Below are 22105 nucleotides of genomic sequence, written 5' to 3'. Positions count from 1 at the left end.
TCCCATAGCTACCCTATCACAATAGCTGCTGTCCGTGTAAGTGTGTGTGTGTGTGTTTGAGAGAGAGAGATTTCTCATCTTCAAAGGGTCTTGGAGAAAGAAGGAAAGTTGATTTCTCATCTTGTGATATAGCTTTTGACTTTAAACACTATGCTACTAATGGGTTTTGAATATTAAGGCCCATAACAAAAATATGTGAATATGTCTCCAGTGGTGGCTCAGAAGATCTCCCTCTAGGGCACGGGTGTCAAACACAAGGCCCGGGGGCCAAATCCGGCCCGCCAGACCTCGTCATGTGGCCCGCCGAGCGCCCCAGCCAGCGGGACCTTGCTGCTGAAGCACCGCGCCGACAAAGCACTGACAAACAGCTGGGGCCGGGGGGGGGGAGAAAGGCGGCCAGAGCAGCGCTGCGTGGAGCGCCCCGAGCCACAGCAGGAGAAGGAGGCGGCGGCTTGCCGGGTCGGTGCCCGGCAGCGCCGTGCGGAGAGTCCCGAGCCTCTGCGACGCAGCAGTGCTCTGTAGCACTTTGAATCCTCCTCCTCCTGCCAAGGCTCGGCGCCTGGAAACGGCTGCTGCTGCTGCTGCTGAAGCACAGACAAAGCACCCAGCAGCGTCGCATGGAGGAGGAGGAGGATTCAAAGTGCTACAGAGCACTGCTGCGTCCCAGAGGCTCGGGACTCTCCGCACGGCGCTGCCGGGCACCGACCCGGCAAGCTGCCGCCGCCGCCTCCTCTTGCCTCACCTCCTCCTCCTCCTGCCGCGGCTCAGCCTCATGAACGTGAGCTCAGCAGCGGCTCAGCCTCACGAACGTGCAACTCTGAGGCTTTACGCACTTCTCCTAAAACAGACACCCGCTGCCTCACGCTGCACGGGAAATGCTTTTTGCCCCTGGGTCCCTTCGTGCTCTTTTCTGGCGCTGAATCAAGGCGGCGACCCCCCCCTTCCCTTTCTTTCTTTCTCTCTCTCGTTCTTATTCTTTCTTTCCCTCTCCTTCCTTCCTTCTTTATCTCTGTCTTCTCTCCCTCTTTCTTTTTCTTTCCTTCTTTATTCCTTCTTTCCTACTCTTCTTTCTCTCACCTCTTTCCTTCCTCTCTCCCTCCTGCTCCCTCTTTTCTTTCTTTCTTCATTTCTTTCTTTCTTCCTTCCTTCCTTCCTTCCTTCCTTCCTTCCTTCCTTCCTTCCTTCCTTCCGTCCTTTCCATCTTTCTTCCTCTCCCTCATTCCTATTCTTTCTTTCCCTCTACTTCCTTCCTTCTTTCTCCCTTTCCGTCTTCTCTCCCTCTTTCTTTTTCTTTTCTTCTTTATTCCCTTCCTTATTTCCTACTCTTCTTTCTCTCCCCTCTTTCCTTCCTTCCTCTCTCCCTCCCACTCCCTCTTTTCTTCCTTCCTTCCTTCCTTCCTTCCTTCCTTCCTTCCTTCCTTCCTTCCTTCCTTCCTCCCTCCCTCCCCTCCCCTCCCCTCCCCTCCCCTCCCTCCCTCCCTCCTCAGAAACATAGGATGCTGCTTTATACTTCTGGCCCTTAAACCCTGGAACCAGGAGAGCAGCTCCAGTGAGTCAACCTCAGCCAGTCCCTTTGGTGAAGGGTGGTGGCTCACTGGCAGAACATCTGTCCTGCATGCAGAAGGACCCCAGCATCTCCAGGTACTAGTAGCTCTGCAAAGGTCCTGCATGAAACCCTAGCAAGCCTCCACCACCCTGTGCAGTTACCAAAAATCATTTTTCAATAAATTGTACAATAATTGTACATTTGAATATCTACTTGCCATTATTCTGACTATGTTTCTGCTTTCAGAGCTAGTTATTACTTACATTATTACAAAAAACAGTAATAATTGAATGCAGTGACAATAATTTATGATAATAAAGAGTGGACACATAGTCCTACAGATACAACCAGCCCTTTGAGGGTGACCAAACTGCTGATGCGGCCCCCGATGAATTTGAGTTTGACACCCCTGCTCTAGGGCAAAGACACTTCACAATGTCTTGGGATAATTTATGGCCTAGCCGCCTACTGTATGTTCACCCTACTTAATTTTCTCCACATGTGTTGCGTACCTGAGTGCACAACCTCTTGGAAAGTTACAGGGCATCCAGTGGTGGAAAGAGCTGCCGGCCATTTTCCTCCCTCCTACCACCTGTTTGGTGCAACTTCACACAAACTTTTCTCCAGAGCTTTGCTCATTTCCCCATGGAGAAGGCATGATGTGGGGCTTGCATGCATGAAGTGATTCTCATTCAGTTGCCCAAGTCTGCTTCCCACTAGCCCAGCAGCCTTCAGCATTTTCAGTCCTCGGAGCCACACTTGCCTTTGGGGACCTATTTCTTCACTTTTCACCATATATTTGTATGGTGGTAGTACTGCTGTTTCCACCCACCTCAGATTAGACCTCAACCCACCAGTTGAAGGCCAATGTACTACCCTCCTTAGCTCTCCTTTGCTGTATCTCTTGTCTTTTGCCTTTCCTTGGTAAACATAAAGGTCTTAGGAACTGCCCCATGTCCACCCCCCACGTCACAGTATTCTCCTTTCCCTCCCAAAGACACCGTTTCTGGAGAGTGAAATTTAGTCCTGGGGTCCAATGATGGAGGTCCCAAATAAATGCCTAACAGAGAAGTCTTTAGTGAAGCTATAGAGAATATGCGTGCCCTTGGAGGTTAGTAAAATACTTATAACCATCCATCAGGACACGTGCGATGGCTTTTAGTAGGGTTGTCAAATGTCCGGGATTTAACTGGCGGAAATCAGCAAAAATTCTGCTTTTCCTAGAAAAAGCTCAACGACTTTTTGGCAACTCTACTTTTAGCCAATCAAAAGCTTTCGGCAAACTTGAGCTTATATATGGATTGCATATATAGCGACCCAGAGGCCAACTGCATTACTTCATAAATTTAGGGATAGAGCACATGTGGGGAATTTTCCATTCTTGTTCCTGCCCCCTCACAATATTCTTCGTCCGTTTCTTTGTAGTTTCCTGATGTCTAATGCAGGCCCCTTTACCAGGCACAAGACCTTAAGCAACGTACAGTATATATCTTTAGTATAGCAAATGCAGGCCCTTAGTTACCAACTACATTTCTGCCGGCCAATTTCAAAACACCCCATTGCTTAAGCAAACTAACTGCGATTTTAGATGCAACCTGAAAAAATAGATCCTAATAAAGCCACAGAATGCAACTGAATAATCTAGTAATGAAATTCCTCCCTTCGTTTATTCATCCACTCGACGCCTCTCAGTCAAATGTGTGCTCTGTCTCCCAGGGCAAGTATTATGGTCTGAGTTGACACCGGGTGCTATATCTGTGGTGATTTAAGGCAGTGTTTCTCAACCAGTGTGCCTCCAGATGTTCTGGGACTACAACTCCCATCATCCCTAGCTAGCAAGACCAGTGGTCAGGAATGATGGGAGTTGTAGCCCCAAAACATCTGGAGGCACACTGGTTGAGAAACACTGATTTAAGGTGCGGTGGCTGAGTCATACAGGCAAACCGTCATTTGGCGCTGCTTTCCAATAGATGCAAGTGTGGACTGGCTTGTGCATGAAACTCGCCTTTTCCCCATAGGTCATGTCAGAGCCTCCACCTTTAACCTGCCAAGTTAAGGGACTTCCAGTAATTTGCCACATCAGTAGAGCATAACCGGCAGACCACCGAGGGGTTTATTGTAAGCACAGGATAATAATGACTAATCTGCTCTGTTCTCATTTTCCTATGTGCTACAGAAGGAATTAGAAAACATAGCCCTAATAATCTACACATACATAAACTTCAATTTTCAAGCTGATGTGGCACTATGCAGTTTGGATTTGGGTTTTTGTTTTTTTTAGGGCTGCCAGCTGATCAAAAGATACTTTAATTGGCTTAATTAATTAATTTGCATTTGAGGATATTAAATAGTGGGTAGACAACACAGTGGTTCTTCAAGAAGCTCTTTATTCGGAAGCCAGAACTGAACTGAACTGCATTGCTGAGCCGGCCTGCTTTTATAGAGGCTGGCTCAAACAATGTATCAAACATAATTCAAAGTTCCCTCCTAAAGTTCCCTCCTAAAACAACTGACAAGGACCTGAGGACCTGAGGGAAAACTATATAGACTAATACATAACTGAGGAAACAACTGTTTTGAAACAAGGCCCATGCTTCCTTTGTTTTTTAAGGCGTTGCATCTTAGAGGACCTATTTTCTCATGCGTGAGAGAAGAAGGCGAAAGGCCTCCATCCTCCTCTAAGATGGCAGCCGCAGCTTTTACAAGTGCTTATGTTAAAAACAACAACAACACCCCTATATATTTTTAAACTGGGGCACTCGGGCTTATCAGAGGTCGACGCTGCCTTTGCTGACCAACGACTGCTGGCAAGCAAAGCCATCATGGCCACTGGGAGGGGGACAGGACTGACCCCAGGAGGCAGGGCCCCTTTCTGTGGTGCTGTGGCCCTACTTCTCCTGCTGTGCTCACCGGGTTTATGCCGTGGCTTCTGGCAAGATCTCTCAGGAATCTTAAGAGATCTTGCCAGGAGAAGCTGCCGCCATGACCCTTGGAGCGGGAGCAGGGGTGCCGCTCCATGTGATTCTGCTGTCTGAGGAGAATTTTTCTAGTCACTCAAAATCTTTCCCTCCCGGTTGGTTTAAATATGACTAATTTATCCATGAAGTCATTGCGGTTTGTGTTTCGAAACTGTACTTGACATTGTCCCTGTCCCCCACCCTTTTGGCCACCATTTTCCTGTCAACACAAATGCGATTCTCCCTTGCAAAAGAGAGGGAGAATCCTCTTCTCCACAGACAATGGGCCTGGCTTATAAGAGGTGATTTAAATAGTTTCAGGTTTCTACTATAAGAAGCCTTATTTCTCCTAATCTTTTCAGGACACCGCTTTGTACAGAACGGCAGGTATAATGGCAGGAGAATGAGAGAGGGACTTTTATGAAACCAGAGAGAGTGTGGCATGCTGGTTTTTTTCCGTTTCGTTTCGTTTTTTACACTATCCCTGCTTCAAAGCTGCGTAAGAAGAATTGGTTTTCTCCTTGCTGTCGAAGGTCCAGCAAAGCCCTTGTTAGCAGCTTTAGTCAGGGAGCTTGTGGGCGACGCTCCTTTGAGAGCGCGAAGGAATTAAAACAGGTCTCCTTGTCAAAATTATCTCCTCAGTTTTGAAATTATATGTGCAAAATTTGTGGAAAACTAATACAGTAAAAAATATTTTTTGAGGGAGGGGAATCTCCTCAGAACACGGAGGCCGGGCCTTAAAGCACCTGCTTTCCTGATTGGTCCTTGGGCATGCCTGTCTCAGAAAGCCATAATCGATAAAAGAAAATCTAATAAAGATGTTCTATAGGTGGTATCTAACCCCAACAAAAATATGTAAAATGTACAAAACGAAATCAAATTTATGTTGGAGGTGCAAACAGGGAGAGGGGACACTGCTGCATATGTGGTGGACGTGTGGTAAAATTAAAGCTTTCTGGGATTCAATATATGAAGAATCAAAGAAAAAAAATAAGCAAAATTTCAGCAAGAAAACGGAAGCTTTCTTGCTGGGAATTTTAGACACAGACCCACCCAAGGGGGAAAAAATATTTCTTTACGCCACAGCAGCAGCAAGCTCCCTATTTACCCAAAATTGGAAAAAAGAGGAAACCCCAACAAAAAAAGATTGGCAAGAAAAATTATTTGATTATATAGAAATGGCCAGAATAACAGAGGCAATTAGGGGTAAATCGAAACAAAAATTTCAAAAGGACTGGGATAAATACAGAGATTATCTGAAAGGGCAGTGCCCCCAAATTAACACTTGGTCTTCTTTTGATTAAATTCTGCAAAAAACGACAATGTAAAAATTGAAATTTGAACGAAAAACAGAAGGGGAGAATAGGAACAAAAAAAAAGGAAACAGTTTATAAAAGGATGTAGTGCAACTGCTTTGAGGAGGAATGAAAGTCAACCAGAAGAAAAGATGAAATGAAATATGGTATAATTAGCCTATATTGTTTTTTTCTAATTTATACTGGATCTTAGTACTATATGATATATTTCTCTTTTCTTCTTTTTAGTTATTCATATTTGTGTCTGAAATTTTCATTTTCTTTTTCTATATTGATTTATAATTTTCAATTTCATCTGGGGCTGTGGGTGTTTGTGTAGTAAAATTGAAATAAAAATGAGTTTAGAAAGAAAGAAAGAAAGAAAGAAAGAAAGAAAGAAAGAAAGAAAGAAAGAAAGAAAGAAAGAAAGCCACACATAATTCTGGGTTGTCATCCTGGGGTGGGGACAAGCTACATGAAAGGGAGAATATGTGAGTGAGTAATAGATAAAGTAAAATAATTCTGTTGTGCAAAAGTTACTGCACAGCAAATTGCACGAGTGATCCCAAAACTAAGCTAGCCAAAGCACATGCCTCAGAAACAATAAAAATAACTGGTACATTAACTAATACATATATTCATATCTGTGGTTGTGGGTTCATTGGCCAGCATGGCCTAGGTTTGTGTTTGTGTGGTGCTGACGGCGATGCATTCTTACACGCATTACAGTGTAATCTCACTGTATACAAGTTGTCCAAGTGACAATGAAGTATTTCAATCAATCCATCATTCTCCCCCTGAGCCAAATATGATCAGTCAGGCCTGCACCCCCTTCTCATCAGATGAGTAAACCCTAAGGGAAAATGAATGAGGTTGATTTCCTGTGCAGGACAGGAAAGTGCTCCAGAAGGTCATAACCACAGCCCAAAAGATTATCGGTCATCCTCTCCTATCTCTGGAAGAACTATACAAGTCCCGTTGCCTTAGAATCATAGATTCATAGAATCATGGAGTTGGAAGAGACCACAAGGGCCATCCAGTCCAACCCCCTGCCAAGCAGGAAACACCATCAAAGCATTCTTGACATATGGCTGTCAAGCCTCTGCTTGTTGTTGTTGTTTAGTCGTTTAGTCGTGTCCGACTCTTCGTGACCCCATGGACCATAGCACGCCAGGCACTCCTGTCTTCCACTGCCTCCCGTAGTTTGGTCAAACTCATGTTCGTAGCTTCGAGAACACTGTCCAACCATCTTGTCCTCTGTCGTCCCCTTCTCCTAGTGCCCTCAATCTTTCCCAACATCAGGGTCTTTTCCAAGGATTCTTCTCTTCTCATGAGGTGGCCAAAGTAAAGACCTCCAAAGAAGGAGACTCCACCACACTCCTTGGTAGTAAATTCCACTGCCAAACAGCTCTTACTGTCAGGAAGTTCTTCCTAATGTTTAGGTGGATTCTACTGCCTTGTAGTTTGAATCCATTGCTCCGTGTCTGCTTCTCTAGGGCAGCAGAAAACAACCTTTCACCCTCCTCTATACGACATCCTTTTATATATTTGAACATGGCTATCATATCACCCCCCCTTCATGGATCAATGCCTTGTCGTGGCGAAGGGGCTTGAATAACTCGGAGAAGCTATGAGCTATGCCATGCAGGGCCACCCAAGATGGACAGGTCATAGTGGAGAGTTTTGACTAAACGTGATCCACCTGGAGAAGGAACTGGCAAGCCACTCCAGTATCCCTGCCAAGAAAACTCCATGGACAAAGACAACAGGCATATAAAAGTTATGACGCTGGAAGATGAGCCCCTCAGGTCGGAAGGCGTCCAACATGCTACTGAGGAAGAGCGGAGGACAAGTACAAGTAGATTCAGAGCTGATGAAGCGGCTGGGCCAAAGCCGAAAGGACGCTCAGTTGCGGATATGCCTGGAAGCGAAAGGAAAGTCCGATGCTGTAAAGAAAAATATTGCATAGGAACCTGGAATGTAAGAACCATGGATGGAGGTAAGCTGGATGTGGTCAAAAATGAGATGACAAGAATAAATATCGACATCCTGGGCATCAGTGAACTAAAATGGAAGGGAATGGGCGAATTCAGTTCGGGTGACTATCATATCTACTACTGTGGGCAAGAATCCTGTAGAAGAAATGGAGTGGCCCTCATAGTCAACAAAAGAGTGGCAAAAGCTGTATTGGGATGCAATCTCAAAAATGACAGAATGATCTCGATACGAATCCAAGGCAGACCTTTTAACATCACAGTAATCCAAGTTTATGCACCAACTACCGGTGCTGAAGAAAGTGAAATTGACCAATTCTATGAAGACCTACAACACCTTCTAGAAATGACACCAAAGAAGGATGTTCTTCTCATTACAGGTGATTGGAATGCTAAAGTAGGGAATCAAGAGATAAAAGGAATAACTGGCAAGTTTGGCCTTGGAGTTCAAAACGAAGCAGGGCAAAGGCTAATAGAGTTCTGTCAAGAGAACAAGCTGGTCATCACAAACACTCTCTTCCAACAACACAAGAGACGACTCTACACATGGATATCACCAAATGGGCAGCATCGAAATCAGATTGATTATATTCTCTGCAGCCAAAGATGGAGAAGCTCTATACAGTCAGCAAAAACAAGACCTGGAGCTGACTGTAACTCAGATCATCAGCTTCTTATAGCAAAATTCCAGCTTAAACTGAAGAAAGTAGGAAAAACCACTGGGCCAGTAAGATATAATCTGAATCAAATCCCTTATGAATACACAGTGGAAGTGAGGAACAGGTTTAAGGATTTAGATTTGGTGGACAGAGTGCCTGAAGAACTATGGATGGAGGCTCGTAACATTATACAGGAGGCAGCAACGAAAACCATCCCAAGGAAAAGGAAATGCAAGAAAGCAAAATGGCTGTCCAACGAGGCCTTACAAATAGCGGAGGAGAGGAGGCAAGCAAAATGCAAGGGAGATAGGGAAAGATACAGGAAACTGAATGCAGATTTCCAAAAAGCAGCAAGGAGAGACAAGAGGGTCTTCTTAAATGATCAATGCAAAGAAATAGAGGAAAACAATAGAATGGGGAAAACCAGAGATCTGTTCAAGAAAATTGGAGATATGAAAGGAACATTTCGTACAAAGATTACCATAATCAAGGACAAAAGTGGTAAGGACCTAACAGAAGCAGAAGACATCAAGAAGAGGTGGCAAGAATACACAGAGGAATTATACCAGAAAGATATGGAGGTCTCGTACACCCCAGGTAGTGTGGTTGCTGACCTTGAGCCAGACATCTTGGAGACTGAAGTCAAATGGGCCTTAGAAAGCACTGCTAATAACAAGGCCAGTGGAAGTGATGATATTCCAGCTGAACTATTTAAAATTTTAAAAGATGATGCTGTTAAGGTGCTACACCCAATATGCCAGCAAGTTTGGAAAACTCAGCAATGGCCAGAGGATTGGAGAAGATCAGTCTACATCCCAATTCCAAAGAAGGGCAGTGCCAAAGAATGCTCCAACTACCGCACAATTGCGCTCATTTCACACGCTAGCAAGGTTATGCTCAAAATTCTACAAGGCAGGCTTGGGCAGTATGTGGACCGAGAACTCCCAGAAGTGCAAGCTGGATTTCGAAAGGGCAGAGGAACCAGAGACCAAATAGCAAACATGCGCTGGATTATGGAGAAAGCTAGAGAGTTCCAGAAAAACGTCTACTTCTGCTTCATTGACTATGCAAAAGCCTTTGACTGTGTCGACCACAGCAAACTATGGCAAGTTCTTAAAGAAATGGGAGTGCCTGATCACCTCATCTGTCTCCTGAGAAATCTCTATGTGGGACAAGAAGCTACAGTTAGAACTGGATATGGAACAACTGAGTGGTTCAAAATTGGGAAAGGAGTACGACAAGGTTGTATATTGTCTCCCTGCTTATTTAACCTATATGCAGAATTCATCATGCGAAAGGCTGGACTAGATGAATCCCAAGCCGGAATTAAGATTGCCGGAAGAAATATCAACAACCTCAGATATGCAGATGACACAACCTTGATGGCAGAAAGCGAGGAGGAATTAAAGAACCTTTTAATGAGGGTGAAAGAGGAGAGCGCAAAATATGGTCTGAAGCTCAACATCAAAAAAACCAAGATCATGGCCACCGGTCCCATCACCTCCTGGCAAATAGAAGGGGAAGAAATGGAGGCAGTGAGAGATTTTACTTTCTTGGGCTCCTTGATCACTGCAGATGGTGACAGCAGTCACGAAATTAAAAGACGCCTGCTTCTTGGGAGAAAAGCAATGACAAACCTAGACAGCATCTTAAAAAGCAGAGACATCACCTTGCCTACAAAGGTCCGTATAGTTAAAGCTATGGTTTTCCCAGTAGTGATGTATGGAAGTGAGAGCTGGACCATAAAGAAGGCTGATCGCCAAAGAATTGATGCTTTTGAATTGTGGTGCTGGAGGAGACTCTTGAGAGTCCCATGGACTGCAAGAAGATCAAACCTATCCATTCTTAAGGAAATCAGCCCTGAGTGCTCCCTGGAAGGACAGATCGTGAAGCTGAGGCTCCAATACTTTGGCCACCTCATGAGAAGAGAAGAATCCTTGGAAAAGACCCTGATGTTGGGAAAGATTGAGGGCACTAGGAGAAGGGGACGACAGAGGACAAGATGGTTGGACAGTGTTCTCAAAGCTACGAACATGAGTTTGACCAAACTGCGGGAGGCAGTGCAAGACAGGAGTACCTGGCGTGCTATGGTCCATGGGGTCACGAAGAGTCGGACACGACTAAACGACTAAACAACAATCATATCACCCCTTAACCTTCTCTTCTCCAGGCTAAACATACCCAGCTCCCATAGCCGTTCCTCATAAGGCATCGTTTCCAGGCCTTTGACCATTTTGGTTGCCCTCCTCTGGACACGTTCCAGCTTGTCAGTATCCTCCTTGAACTGTGGGGCCCAGAACTGGACACAGTACTCCAGGTGAGGTCTGACCAGAGCAGAATACAGTGGTACTATTAACTTCCCTTGATCTAGATGCTATACTCCTATTAAAAAAAGCAAATAATATTTTACAAGATTCATCTCATCCTGGATATAGATACATGTACCTGAAGAAGTGTGCATGCAGACAAAAGCTCATATCAATGACAAACTTAGTTGGTCTCTAAGGTGCTACCGGAAGGAATTTTTTAATTTTGTTTCGACTACGGCAGACCAACACAGCTACCTACCTGTAACTAGAACTGAAGGTAATGGGGCCCTTTATATGTCCAGCTGTCCTTTGTCAACAACAAATTGTTGCTGTTTTTTGTGTTGGATATATGGTACATAGTAATTTATGGACCTCATAGGTATCTGAAGCCATTTGCCCATGTTGCCCTGCAACCAGTCCATGCAAAATGTAGGGACCCTATATATAGAAATGAGCAAACCAGTGATATTTTAGGGAGCAGGCTAGCAGGCATTGTCTTACATCATAGGAGCCTACACAACACAAAACACTGTTGCTGTAAGTAGGTTTTATTTTATTTGTTTTTTATCTTATATTTTGGAAATGTACATCCAGGTTTTTTCCCCTTTATATTTTTTTGGGGTCCCCGAGAGAGTGGGGCCCTAAGCTATAGCTTGTTTAGCTTATACGTAAATCCGGCACTAGTAGGGGCTGCTATTTTTCGTCGGGGATGGAGGCGTTCAGAGGCATACTGACTCCAGCAGTGGAGATACATCACAGTGGTCATTGCTAGTAGCGACCAATAGCTTTTACCTTCCATGAAACAGTGTACTTAACCCCTGTTTCTATAAAAGATGCATCAAAGATGCAGATGTACAGGTGAAGTTTGTCGTTGTGTTGCATGGGGTGGGAAATTACCTGTTGAAATGGTGTGTGTGTGTGTGTGTGTGTGTGTGAGAGAGAGAGAGAGAGAGAGAGAGAGAGAGAGAGAGCAGGCATGGCTAGGCTATGACCCTCCAGATGACTCCTCTCTGTCTCAGCTAGCATGACTAGTGGTCAGAGATTCTGGTAGTTGGTGTCCGTCCAACCTCTGGAATAGAGGGAGATAGCGGGCAGAAGAAGCAGGCAGAGTCTGGACAGCAAGGTGTCATTTTCACAGCCTATTCCAGGACCCAGATTTGAGACCAGAATAGGCCTAATTGGGACCCACTCTAGTCTTGCGTGGAAAACTCATTTGTATCAAAAGCAAATACGGGCATCTTCATTCAGTGGGATTCAGCCAGAGTGGTTTCTTCGTAAGCAACTGTGCCTTGCTGAATTCCACAGCGTTCCACCGAATCGTAAATGTAGGTCACCAGCTATGCACTCAGTTTTTAATAGATTCACAGGTGTGGAAAGGCAAGTCGCTTGACCTTTGTCAGATGAAAATAGGTAGACTTGTGTCGTGTTGCATAATGCAATAGCTCTTCCCAGTGGGATAATGAGAATAGCACAGAAGCATATTTTTGTGGGTGTCTTAAATATGTGCCCCTCCCACCAAATATTTTTGCAAACTCACATTTTGAAAGATTAATTCCATTATCATCTATACAATCTTTAATTTTTTTAAAAAAGTGTATTTATGCATTGGAGCTCTGTAAAATGTCCAACATGTCTTATAGTTAAGACCTCAAATTCTGATAGTTGATTCTGGAACTTGCTAATGTTGCTACACATGATTATTAGTTGGAGAAAGCTGGCTTCTAACCAGCCATACAGAAGCTATCACATACTTTAAATAAATTTAAAAATAGAATGGGCCACAGTGAGCGTAAATCTAGTACATAGATTGGGGGGGGAATGCTATTCACCCATAAAATTATTATGTTTGAAAAAATGCAAGAATGAGCCAGTGTAAAAATTCCAATAAGTGTTAAAAGTGTGGCAAAGACAATATTTTGTTCCAGTAAAACAGCTCTATGTTCTTTACCATCAGTAACAAATATAATGCCTGTTGGTTTCAAATAACACATTGAAACAGATCTTACATGCCATCGTTGTGTTAAAAGAAAACATAATTGATGCTTGTGGTTTTCCAGCTTTCCCTCACATTTCCAGTTTTTCTCAAAGGGTGTAAAATTAAGACCTGATAGCTCTTTCCCCCTCTGTAACTTCACACATACATACACACACAAACACAAACACACCTTGCAACATTATTCCTAGTAAAGGGTAAAAGGAGTTGGTAGAGGTGACCTGCTGAGCACTTGTGGGCACGTGAGGGCCATCATACCGATTCGCACCTAATGCGAAGAGGCAGCTGGGGCCAAAAGGCTAATCCTGTTTTAGTTCAGCTGCAAGATTAGGATTTGAGGGATGGGGCAGCTTCGTTGAGGTGCTGGAGCATGAGCAGAACAGTAGTTTGGATAATACCACCCGAGGCTGGTAGAATAGGGTGGACTTTGGCCAAAGCAGCTGGCTGCCTCTCCTGTCATGACCTCTCTCTTCTCTCTCTCTCTCTCTCCCGGAAGTGCAGTGATATCAGCCCCCCCCCCCCCACGCTATGGGATTGTTTGCCTTGCCCAAAAGAAATGCGAAGCAAATAATATTTGTAAGCATCACCAGCCCTAAAAGTTGGGCAACAAATATGGCTCCGCAGTAGCTAACCCGGAGTGGTGCTCTTTTTGTTCATTTTACACCTGTGAAGATGGTGAGGTAGTTGCTACGGGCAACAAGCTTGCCTTTGGTAACAAGATGGCTGCCCAAAGTGGAGAGGTGTTTGGCCGCATGCTGTTTACCCAACTTTCTGTGAGCAGCATGACGCTACTCAGTCTTAAAAAAATGTGTGTTTTTTTAATGAGATTAAAAAACACAGGACATACAAACGGGGTTGTTTGTGGCAATGCCCACTGATCCCCACAGCTATGCACAGGACCCCAAGCATCCTTTCCCCAGCATAGTGTGATGTTTCTCTTTTTTCTCTATTCCAGGGTGATTTCTCTTGACTGCGTGCGTTGAGTCTTAACCAAGTTGATGGCGGCAAATGGACCCACTCCGACAAAAGGCTTCTGGCCCTTGGCCCCTGAGGGACTAAAGGATTTGTGAGCCGTGCCTTCTCCCTCTTCTTCCCCTCCCTTCCCCCTTCCCCCACCGCCGCGCCATTCCCGGGCTCTGCGACACCATGATCCTAGCCTGGCTTGGCTTCCACAGATTCCTGCTCCGCCTTTCCAATCACCCCAGGTGGGCCTGCTACAGGGGCCCCTGCTGGCAAGCCCTCCTCTTCTGGCTCTTGTTCCTCTCTTTGCCCTGCCACGTCCTGCCGTCAACCTTCAAGGTGGGTGTGATGGGCCCCTGGACCTGCGACCCCATCTACGCCAGGGCCTACCCTGACGCAGCGGCCAAGCTGGCCATTGCCCGCATCAACAAGGACCCTACTCTGAACCAGGGCTACTGGTTTGACTACGTCCTCCTCAACGAAGACTGCAAGTCGTCTCAGGCCATGGTTGGCTTTGTCAACTCGGAACGCTATGCCTCTGGCTTTGTGGGCCCGGTCAACCCAGCCACCTGCGAGGCAGCTGGGCTGCTGGGCAGAGCTTGGAACAAGCCCGTCTTCTCCTGGTCTTGCCTGACTGACGATGCCGAGGTGGAGCGTTTTGGTACCTTTTCCCGGCCGCTGCCCCAGGCCTCTGCCGTCCTCTACACCGTGCTCAAGTACTTCCGCTGGGCCCACGTCGCTGTGATCAGCTCCGAGCAGGACCTCTGGGTGGAAGTAGGGCAAGGCCTGGCGGAGTCGTTGCGCAACTTTGGCCTCCCTGTCACTGTGGTAACCACTATGGAAGATGAACCGAATGGGGCACGGGATGCCCTCCGCCGTGTACAGAGGGCCTATGATGTACGAGGTATGGCTGGGTTAGGGCCACATGTGCTTGCGCGACTCTCAAAGGAAGAGGGTCTAATATTTGGGGGGTAATTGTTAGAAAACTTCTAGGTTCTGCCGAGGTTCTTAGTCAGTGTGGATAAGATCAGTTCACATAGTCATTTTAAATGAGCAGGAACTGTTCTATAAGGTGCAATTGCGTACATATGACAGGCTTCTCCACCCTCCAGCCTGATCCATACTTTTAAGAAGTAGCCTGATGGGACAAGAGATACGCAGGATCACGATACAACAGCATTTGCCAAGAAAAGCTTCCATGCTGTTGCCTCATGATAAATTGCGTGACGAGGTTGCCAGACACGCCCCCCCCCCCCCCCAAATAACTCACACCACACACAGAATTTTAGTTTGGGTTGTGGCATTAATTTGGCTACAACTTTATTTAAATACAATTAAATGTGAGTGTTGGCTTAGGCATTGGTTAATCCAGGGGTCAGCAAACTTTTTCAGCAGGGGGCCGGTCCACTGTCCCTCAGACCTTGTGGGGGGGCCGGACTATATTTTGGGGAAAAAATATGAACGAATTCCTACAAATAACCCCACAAATAACCCAGAGGTGCATTTTAAATAAAAGGACACATTCTACTCATGTAAAAACATGCTGATTCCCAGACCTTCTGCGGGCCGGATTGAGAAGGCGATTGGGCCGCATCCGGCCCCTGGGCCTTAGTTTGGGAACCCCTGGGTTAATCCATCTGTCCACCGCCTGGGACAGATCAGCTCCGACTTCCCTAGCCGTATAGGGAAGTCAAGTAAACACCCCATGGGAGAGGAGGTAGCTGTGTCCAGGCACTCTCCCCTCGACCAGAAATGCTCCCCAAGGCTCATGCTCTGTAATGGCCCCAGCCCCGCCCATTGCGGGGGTGTATGGACAAGAGCCCCGGAGCCCCAGGATTCCTTTAACGGAATACTTCTATGTGGAGCAGCATTTTAATGAGGGGAAGGCACCTCCATGCCAACCAGAATTATTAACCAATGCCTAACCGCCAACCTAACAAGTTGTGACGCTTTGCTAAGCAGTAGGCAAAAACCAATGGCAACAGCCAATCAGCCAAATGGCAAAATTCCTACTGGGCCCTTGCAAAGCAAGCGACCCCATAAAAGGCAAAGCAATGTCAGGCTAAACCATAAGAAAAGGCGGTGGGCGGGAGGGAGAGCAGAAGCACTTTGCAAAAGTGAAACTAACTGCGCTGAGGTTTTAAGGGTCAGTCCCTGTCCATCAAAAATCGCTACATGCTTCCCCCCCCAGCAACCCAGGTTGGTCCTATCACACACACTCCCTCTCAACCAGCACCACCCCCAACCCAGGGGATGTCTTTTTAACCCTTCTTCCACATCCCGCGCTCTCCCTAATTGTGCTCCAAGCACAATGGACGTTAAGAAAGTACAGTAATACCTCGGGTTACGAACGCGATCCGTTCCGGATCGCAGTTCGTAACCCGAATAGTTCGCAAACCGAGCGCGATGGGCGCCGCCATTTTGCGCATGCGCAAATTGCGCGATCGCGCGCGCGCGGCGAAAACACTTCCGGGTTTGCGCAGTTCGTAACCCGAACTGTTCGCAAACCGAGGTGGTCGTAACCCGAGGTACGACTGTATTGCTTATCAAGATGAAGTAAGAATGTGGCTTTAGTGCTTTCTGTCTCTGTATAAAAGCAGCCACACTGGTGTCAGATGTGGGATTTCTGTTTCCTGGAGGAGGTGTGCCTGAGTAGAGATGGAGGGAGGAATAGCAACACCCCTCGAGTGGCTTGTGAGAATAGAGCAGTGACAAAGTGAGCAGTTTGATTGAATGAGAGTAGCTTGGGTGAGAAGCTTCCATGGACAGGAAAGTGTGACTCCATGTGAGCTGAGGGCCCTGCCAAATGAGATGCTACAGGGGGTTGAAAGTCACCCAGGAGCCCAGCTGCAAGGCACCCAGATGGAAGGGGCAGCTGAAGAGATCCAGAATGTAGGGGGGCAGCTGAAGGCAAGGGGGGAAGGCAACATGTCGGAGAAAGCTGGAGCTGGCTGGAGCTGAGGAGCTGCTGCTAATTGATTTCTCCACTCACTGGAAGCCTATTTTGGAAGAGGGTGTGTCAGGGGAAGAGGTGCAGTAGGAGGAATCAGAGCTGGGTGTGAGCGTGCAAGAGGAGCGGCAGCCACAGCGGGCTCCACCAGGTCCTCCCGTAGCTGCGACTAGGCTACATTGGGCCTAGCTTCAGCAGCCATGGCTGGCTCTGCCGGGCCTTTCAGAGGGTGTGACAAGTCCCGCCAGGCCCCCTCCCACCATGTGATGTCGCACGCCCCCCCCCCATGTTGGGCAGAAACTGGCGCGCCTGTAACAATATACACATTTTGTAAGACCTTTTCCCTAATATAATGCTTTTGTCCACTATCTTCACTGATAAATGCACAGTTGACCCTAATGCAATGCACTGTTGTCCACATTTATTGACTGGAGAATGGAACGTGGAGAAATGCAAATTTGAAGGATGTATGTTTGTTGCGTATCGTTTCTCAAAGCGCAAATTGTGTAAATTTGCCTTTAAATGTGAACTAGGGTTGCAATATGTCCGGAATCTCTGGACGTAAATATATCCGGAATATTGATTTGCCTCCCCCCCCCAAAAAAATCACTCAACAACTTTGGGGGGGGGGGGGAACTCAACAACTTTTCTGTTCAGATTCCCACCATTTAAAATATGGCAATCCAATGTGAACTGAATCAAATTTCTCCCCATCCCTAACCCCCAGCAACAACCCCATCGAAAATAACCCCCATATGCTGTTATTAGCCAAAGAAAAAGAAAGCTTCCCTTAGCCGGTGGTGCCATCAGGACAGGATTTTAGGGCAGATCTCCAGGGCCCCACTTTGGAGGAATGGACAGGAGGGGCTATGTGCAAACCACCTAAAGAAGGGCGCTCCATAAGACCGTTAAGTCCAGACTCTGAAATTACCATATGGCACCTCTGCCATTAGTGCTACAGTTGTTGTTGTTTAGTCGTTTAGTCGTGTCCGACTCTTCGTGACCCCATGGACCATAGCACGCCAGGCACTCCTGTCTCGCACTGCCTCCCGCAGTTTGGTCAAACTCATGTTCGTAGCTTCGAGAACACTGTCCAACCATCTTGTCCTCTGTCGTCCCCTTCTCCTAGTGCCCTCAATCTTTCCCAACATCAGGGTCTTTTCCAAGGATTCTTCTCTTCTCATGAGGTGGCCAAAGTATTGGAGCCTCAGCTTCACGATCTGTCCTTCCAGGGAGCACTCAGGGCTGATTTCCTTAAGAATGGATAGGTTTGATCTTCTTGCAGTCCATGGGACTCTCAAGAGTCTCCTCCAGCACCATAATTCAAAAGCATCAATTCTTCGGCGATCAGCCTTCTTTATGGTCCAACTCTCACTTCCATACATCACTACTGGGAAAACCATAGCTTTAACTATACGGACCTTTGTCGGCAAGGTGATGTCTCTGCTTTTTAAGATGCTGTCTAGGTTTGTCATTGCTTTTCTCCCAAGAAGCAGGCGTCTTTTAATTTCGTGACTGCTGTCACCATCTGCAGTGATCAAGGAGCCCAAGAAAGTAAAATCTCTCACTGCTTCCATTTCTTCCCCTTCTATTTGCCAGGAGGTGATGGGACCAGTGGCCATGATCTTGGTTTTTTTGATGTTGAGCTTCAGACCATATTTTGCGCTCTCCTCTTTCACCCTCATTAAAAGGTTCTTTAATTCCTCCTCGCTTTCTGCCATCAAGGTTGTGTCATCTGCATATCTGAGGTTGTTGATATTTCTTCCAGCAATCTTAATTCCGGCTTGGGATTCATCTAGTCCAGCCTTTCGCATGATGAATTCTGCATATAAGTTAAATAAGCAGGGAGACAATATACAACCTTGTCGTACTCCTTTCCCAATTTTGAACCAATCAGTTGTTCCATATCCAGTTCTAACTGTAGCTTCTTGTCCCACATAGAGATTTCTCAGGAGACAGATGAGGTGATCAGGCACTCCCATTTCTTTAAGAACTTGCCATAGTTTGCTGTGGTCGACACAGTCAAAGGCTTTTGCATAGTCAATGAAGCAGAAGTAGATGTTTTTCTGGAACTCTCTAGCTTTCTCCATAATCCAGCGCATGTTTGCTACTTGGTCTCTGGTTCCTCTGCCCCTTCGAAATCCAGCTTGCACTTCTGGGAGTTCTCGGTCCACATACTGCCTAAGCCTGCCTTGTAGAATTTTAAGCATAACCTTGCTAGCGTGTGAAATGAGCACAATTGTGCGGTAGTTGGAGCATTCTTTGGCACTGCCCTTCTTTGGAATGTGCTACAGTTAAGTAGTGCCAATTAATTAGTGTGGTGGTGGGCACACTATTTCCATCAGTATCATGGCTGGGGAGGGAAAGTGTCAACTTCCCCTCCTGCGCATTGTAGTCAAAACCAAATTGCACACCCAGTAAACATAAACTACATTATTCTTTTAAAAAAAATGTCTAAACCTCCCTTTATCCAAACTGATCCAATCTGCCGACCCTCTAATGGTACCCGCCCCCTTAAAAAACCTGCCACCTGAGAAGGAATGCCTCACTCTCCTGATGGTAAGACTGCTTGTGGTTCTAAAGCAACCTTTCCCAAACTTGGGTCTCCAGCTGTTTTTGGACTACAATGCCCGTCATCCCTGACCACTGGTCCTGCTAGCTGGTGATGATGGGAATTGTAGTCCAAAAGCAGTTGGAGACCCAAGTTTGGGAAACACTGCTCTAAAGTAACCTTCCCCAACCTGGTGTCATCCCGATGTTTTGGGCAACAGCTCCCACGGCTGTACTGGCTAGGGCAGGTGATGTTTTGTAGCCCAAAACATCTGGAAGTCAAAGGCTGCTGTTGCTGTTGCTGTGCAGGGATGGTGGTCAGACATCACTGCTATGAAGAGTCCTGGAACTAGTAGGTATGTGAGGTGTAAGCTATTTATTTAATAAAATTTATACACTACTTGATTGTTTAGAAACACACAAACCTCAAAGTGCTAAAAGATAAAATGATAACAGATTCAGGTAGTGTAAGGGGGCGGAGTTACAGAGAACATCCCCCCCATCATAAAGTCCAGCTCCTCAACCAGTCAGAGCTCCAGCAGCGGGTCCAGTGAAGGGCAGGAGGAAGTGAGCAGGTTGGTACAGGGCTCCGGCAGCATCCAAGAGCCGCGACTGCAGCCTAGAGCTCCTATACAGGAAACGGCAAGCGGCGGAGCATCGCACAGGCGCCCTTTTCCCCCAACGCCTTATTTGAGGTGTGCCAGCTCCCATAGGAGCAAGGGGTGGCGCTTTGGGGGGTCCCCAAACTACTTTGCTGGGCGCGTAGCCGGAAAGCGCCATTGCGAGATTCTGATGCAGACTGAACAGTCATGTCTTTCTTATCTCTTGCACTGTAAGTAAGTATGCACCAATAAAAGTCTTAAAGACGCGGCGGTGTGGAGCGTCGTCACTTGAGGGTAGCCACCAGCACCCCTGACAGCTGTGTTGGTCGGACACAGTCGAAATAAAAAATAAAATAAAAATTTTCAATATTTTTTTTATTTTTATAAAATGATAAAATCAAGAAAAACTTAAAAGTGTTTTAAACATACACGAAGTTAAAATACTAAAACATTAAAGTTCACAGTACATCTCCCAGGATCTTTGGGAAAGCAATGTGCATTAAATGTATGTTATGGATGTGGCTATAGCATATTAATATTATTATAATAGTACTTATAATGGTCACTTTTTTTTTTACGAAAAGGAACCCAAAGCAACTTAAAACATAAATGCAAAAATAGAAACTGCTCCAAAACGATAGTAAAATAAAAGCTAAACGCATTCATATACATCCTACCGACATCCTAAGGGAGGTCGCAATATCTAAAACTTTCCAGCGTAAAGGGCCCCTAAACTGACGGACTAGAAACATTATTGCTTGGTGCCTAAAAATAGCCAGTGAAAGTGCCAGGCTTTCCTTCCTGGGGAGGGCATTCCATAAGTGAGGAGCCACCACAGAAAGGACCTGTTCTTGTGCTGCTACCCTCTGCATCTCCTTTGGAGAGGGCACATGGAGAGGGACCTCAGATTATAAATGCAGGGTCTGGGTTGGCTCATATTAGGAGAGGCAGTCCATTTTGCAGAAGGTCACTTTGCACATACACAGAGGCCCTCTTCACCTCACTGCGGTCCCTTGGTGAGCTCTGGACTTTACACTGATTTTTCTCCTATTGACCTATACCCTAATGGGTAGGCAAACTAAGGCCCGGGGGCTGGATGCGTCCCAATCACCTTCTAAATCCGGGAGCCTGTGGACAGTCCGGGAATCACTGTGTTTTTACATGAGTAGAATGTGTGCTTTTATTTAAAATGCATCTCTCTGGGTTATCTGTGGGGCATAGGAATTCGTTCATTCCCCCCCCAAAAAATATAGTCTGGCTCCCCACAAGGTCTGAGGGACAGTGGACCACCCCCCTGCTGGAAAAGTTTGCTGACCCTTGCCCTAATCCTTCCCCCTGTCTACCCTGTCCATTTCCTCCTCCTTGTTCCTTTCCTATCCAGTGATCGTCATGTGTATGCACTCTGCCCTGCTGGGTGGGGAGGATCAGCGCCTCCTGCTGGAGAAGGCCGAGGACCTGCGTATGACAGACGGGACCTACGTTTTCATCCCCTACGACGCCCTGACTTACAGCATGCCCTACCAGAAGGAGTCCTACCCTGTGCTGGATGACAGCCTCAAACTCCGCATGGCCTACGACGCGGTGCTCACCATCACCATCGACTCGCCGGAGCAGTCCTTCCGGCAGACTTTCAGGGAGGCTCAGGAGAAGAGGGAAATCCCTGGCCACCTTGATGCTGACAAGGTGTGTGAGAAAAGAGGCAGCGGGTGGGGGCGGGCAGGTACAAGGGGTGGCTGTTTGAGGTGCAGGAGAGGCTCAGATTTAGGAGGTTCCATATGCCGTTCAGAGCTGTGTGTGCTCACAACTACATTAATTTTTAGATCTGCCTGAATGAAGGGCGTTTTAGCACTGCTGCGGAATACTCTTCCAGCAGAGGTTTGGCAAGCCTCCTCACTTTTGAGCTTCTGACGGCTCTTGGAGACTTTATTGTGTGCCTATTCTGCAGTAGGGTGGTTCATAATTATTATTATTTTTTTAAAAAAATGCCTGCTCCAAAGGTCTTATCTTACTACACTAGGGATTATATAGCTATATCTGAAATTTCATGCATATCAGTTAATATCTTGACCCTGCTCCACTGAATTGAAATTTGGCAGTTTCAGGCCTTGGGTGGAATCCTTTAGTCTATCTTCCTAAATGGGGGGGGGGGTTTGAAGCGGTGACCCATGTCCCCCCTTGCAGTGGTGATCCCAGGGTTCCCCGTTAAAGGTGTCTTGAGGGGAGGCATTGGCCATACGCCGAGAGGTTGTCATTGTTCTCCCCTGTGACGGCGGCGAAACAGGGGGTGGGC

General features: G+C 46.5%; 1 protein-coding gene across 1 annotated transcript in view; it reads left to right on the top strand.

Moving 5' to 3' along the window:
• Positions 1-13742: 13742 nt before the first annotated feature.
• GUCY2D (guanylate cyclase 2D, retinal) overlaps positions 13743-22105 on the top strand; it is a 36360-nt gene continuing 27997 nt past the window's right edge. Inside the window, exons 1-2 of the mRNA XM_035135850.3 lie at positions 13743-14617; positions 21197-21498. Of these exons, the coding sequence (XP_034991741.1) occupies positions 13900-14617; positions 21197-21498 (1020 nt within the window). The 5' untranslated portion in view covers positions 13743-13899. The remainder of the gene's footprint in view (positions 14618-21196; positions 21499-22105) is intronic.

Source organism: Zootoca vivipara, chromosome 12, assembly GCF_965207765.1.
Source record: "Zootoca vivipara chromosome 12, rZooViv2.hap1.1, whole genome shotgun sequence".
Classification (NCBI taxonomy): Eukaryota; Metazoa; Chordata; class Lepidosauria; order Squamata; family Lacertidae; genus Zootoca; species Zootoca vivipara.
Note: the sequence above shows the minus strand (reverse complement) of the source record. Positions and strands in the feature narration are given on the sequence as shown.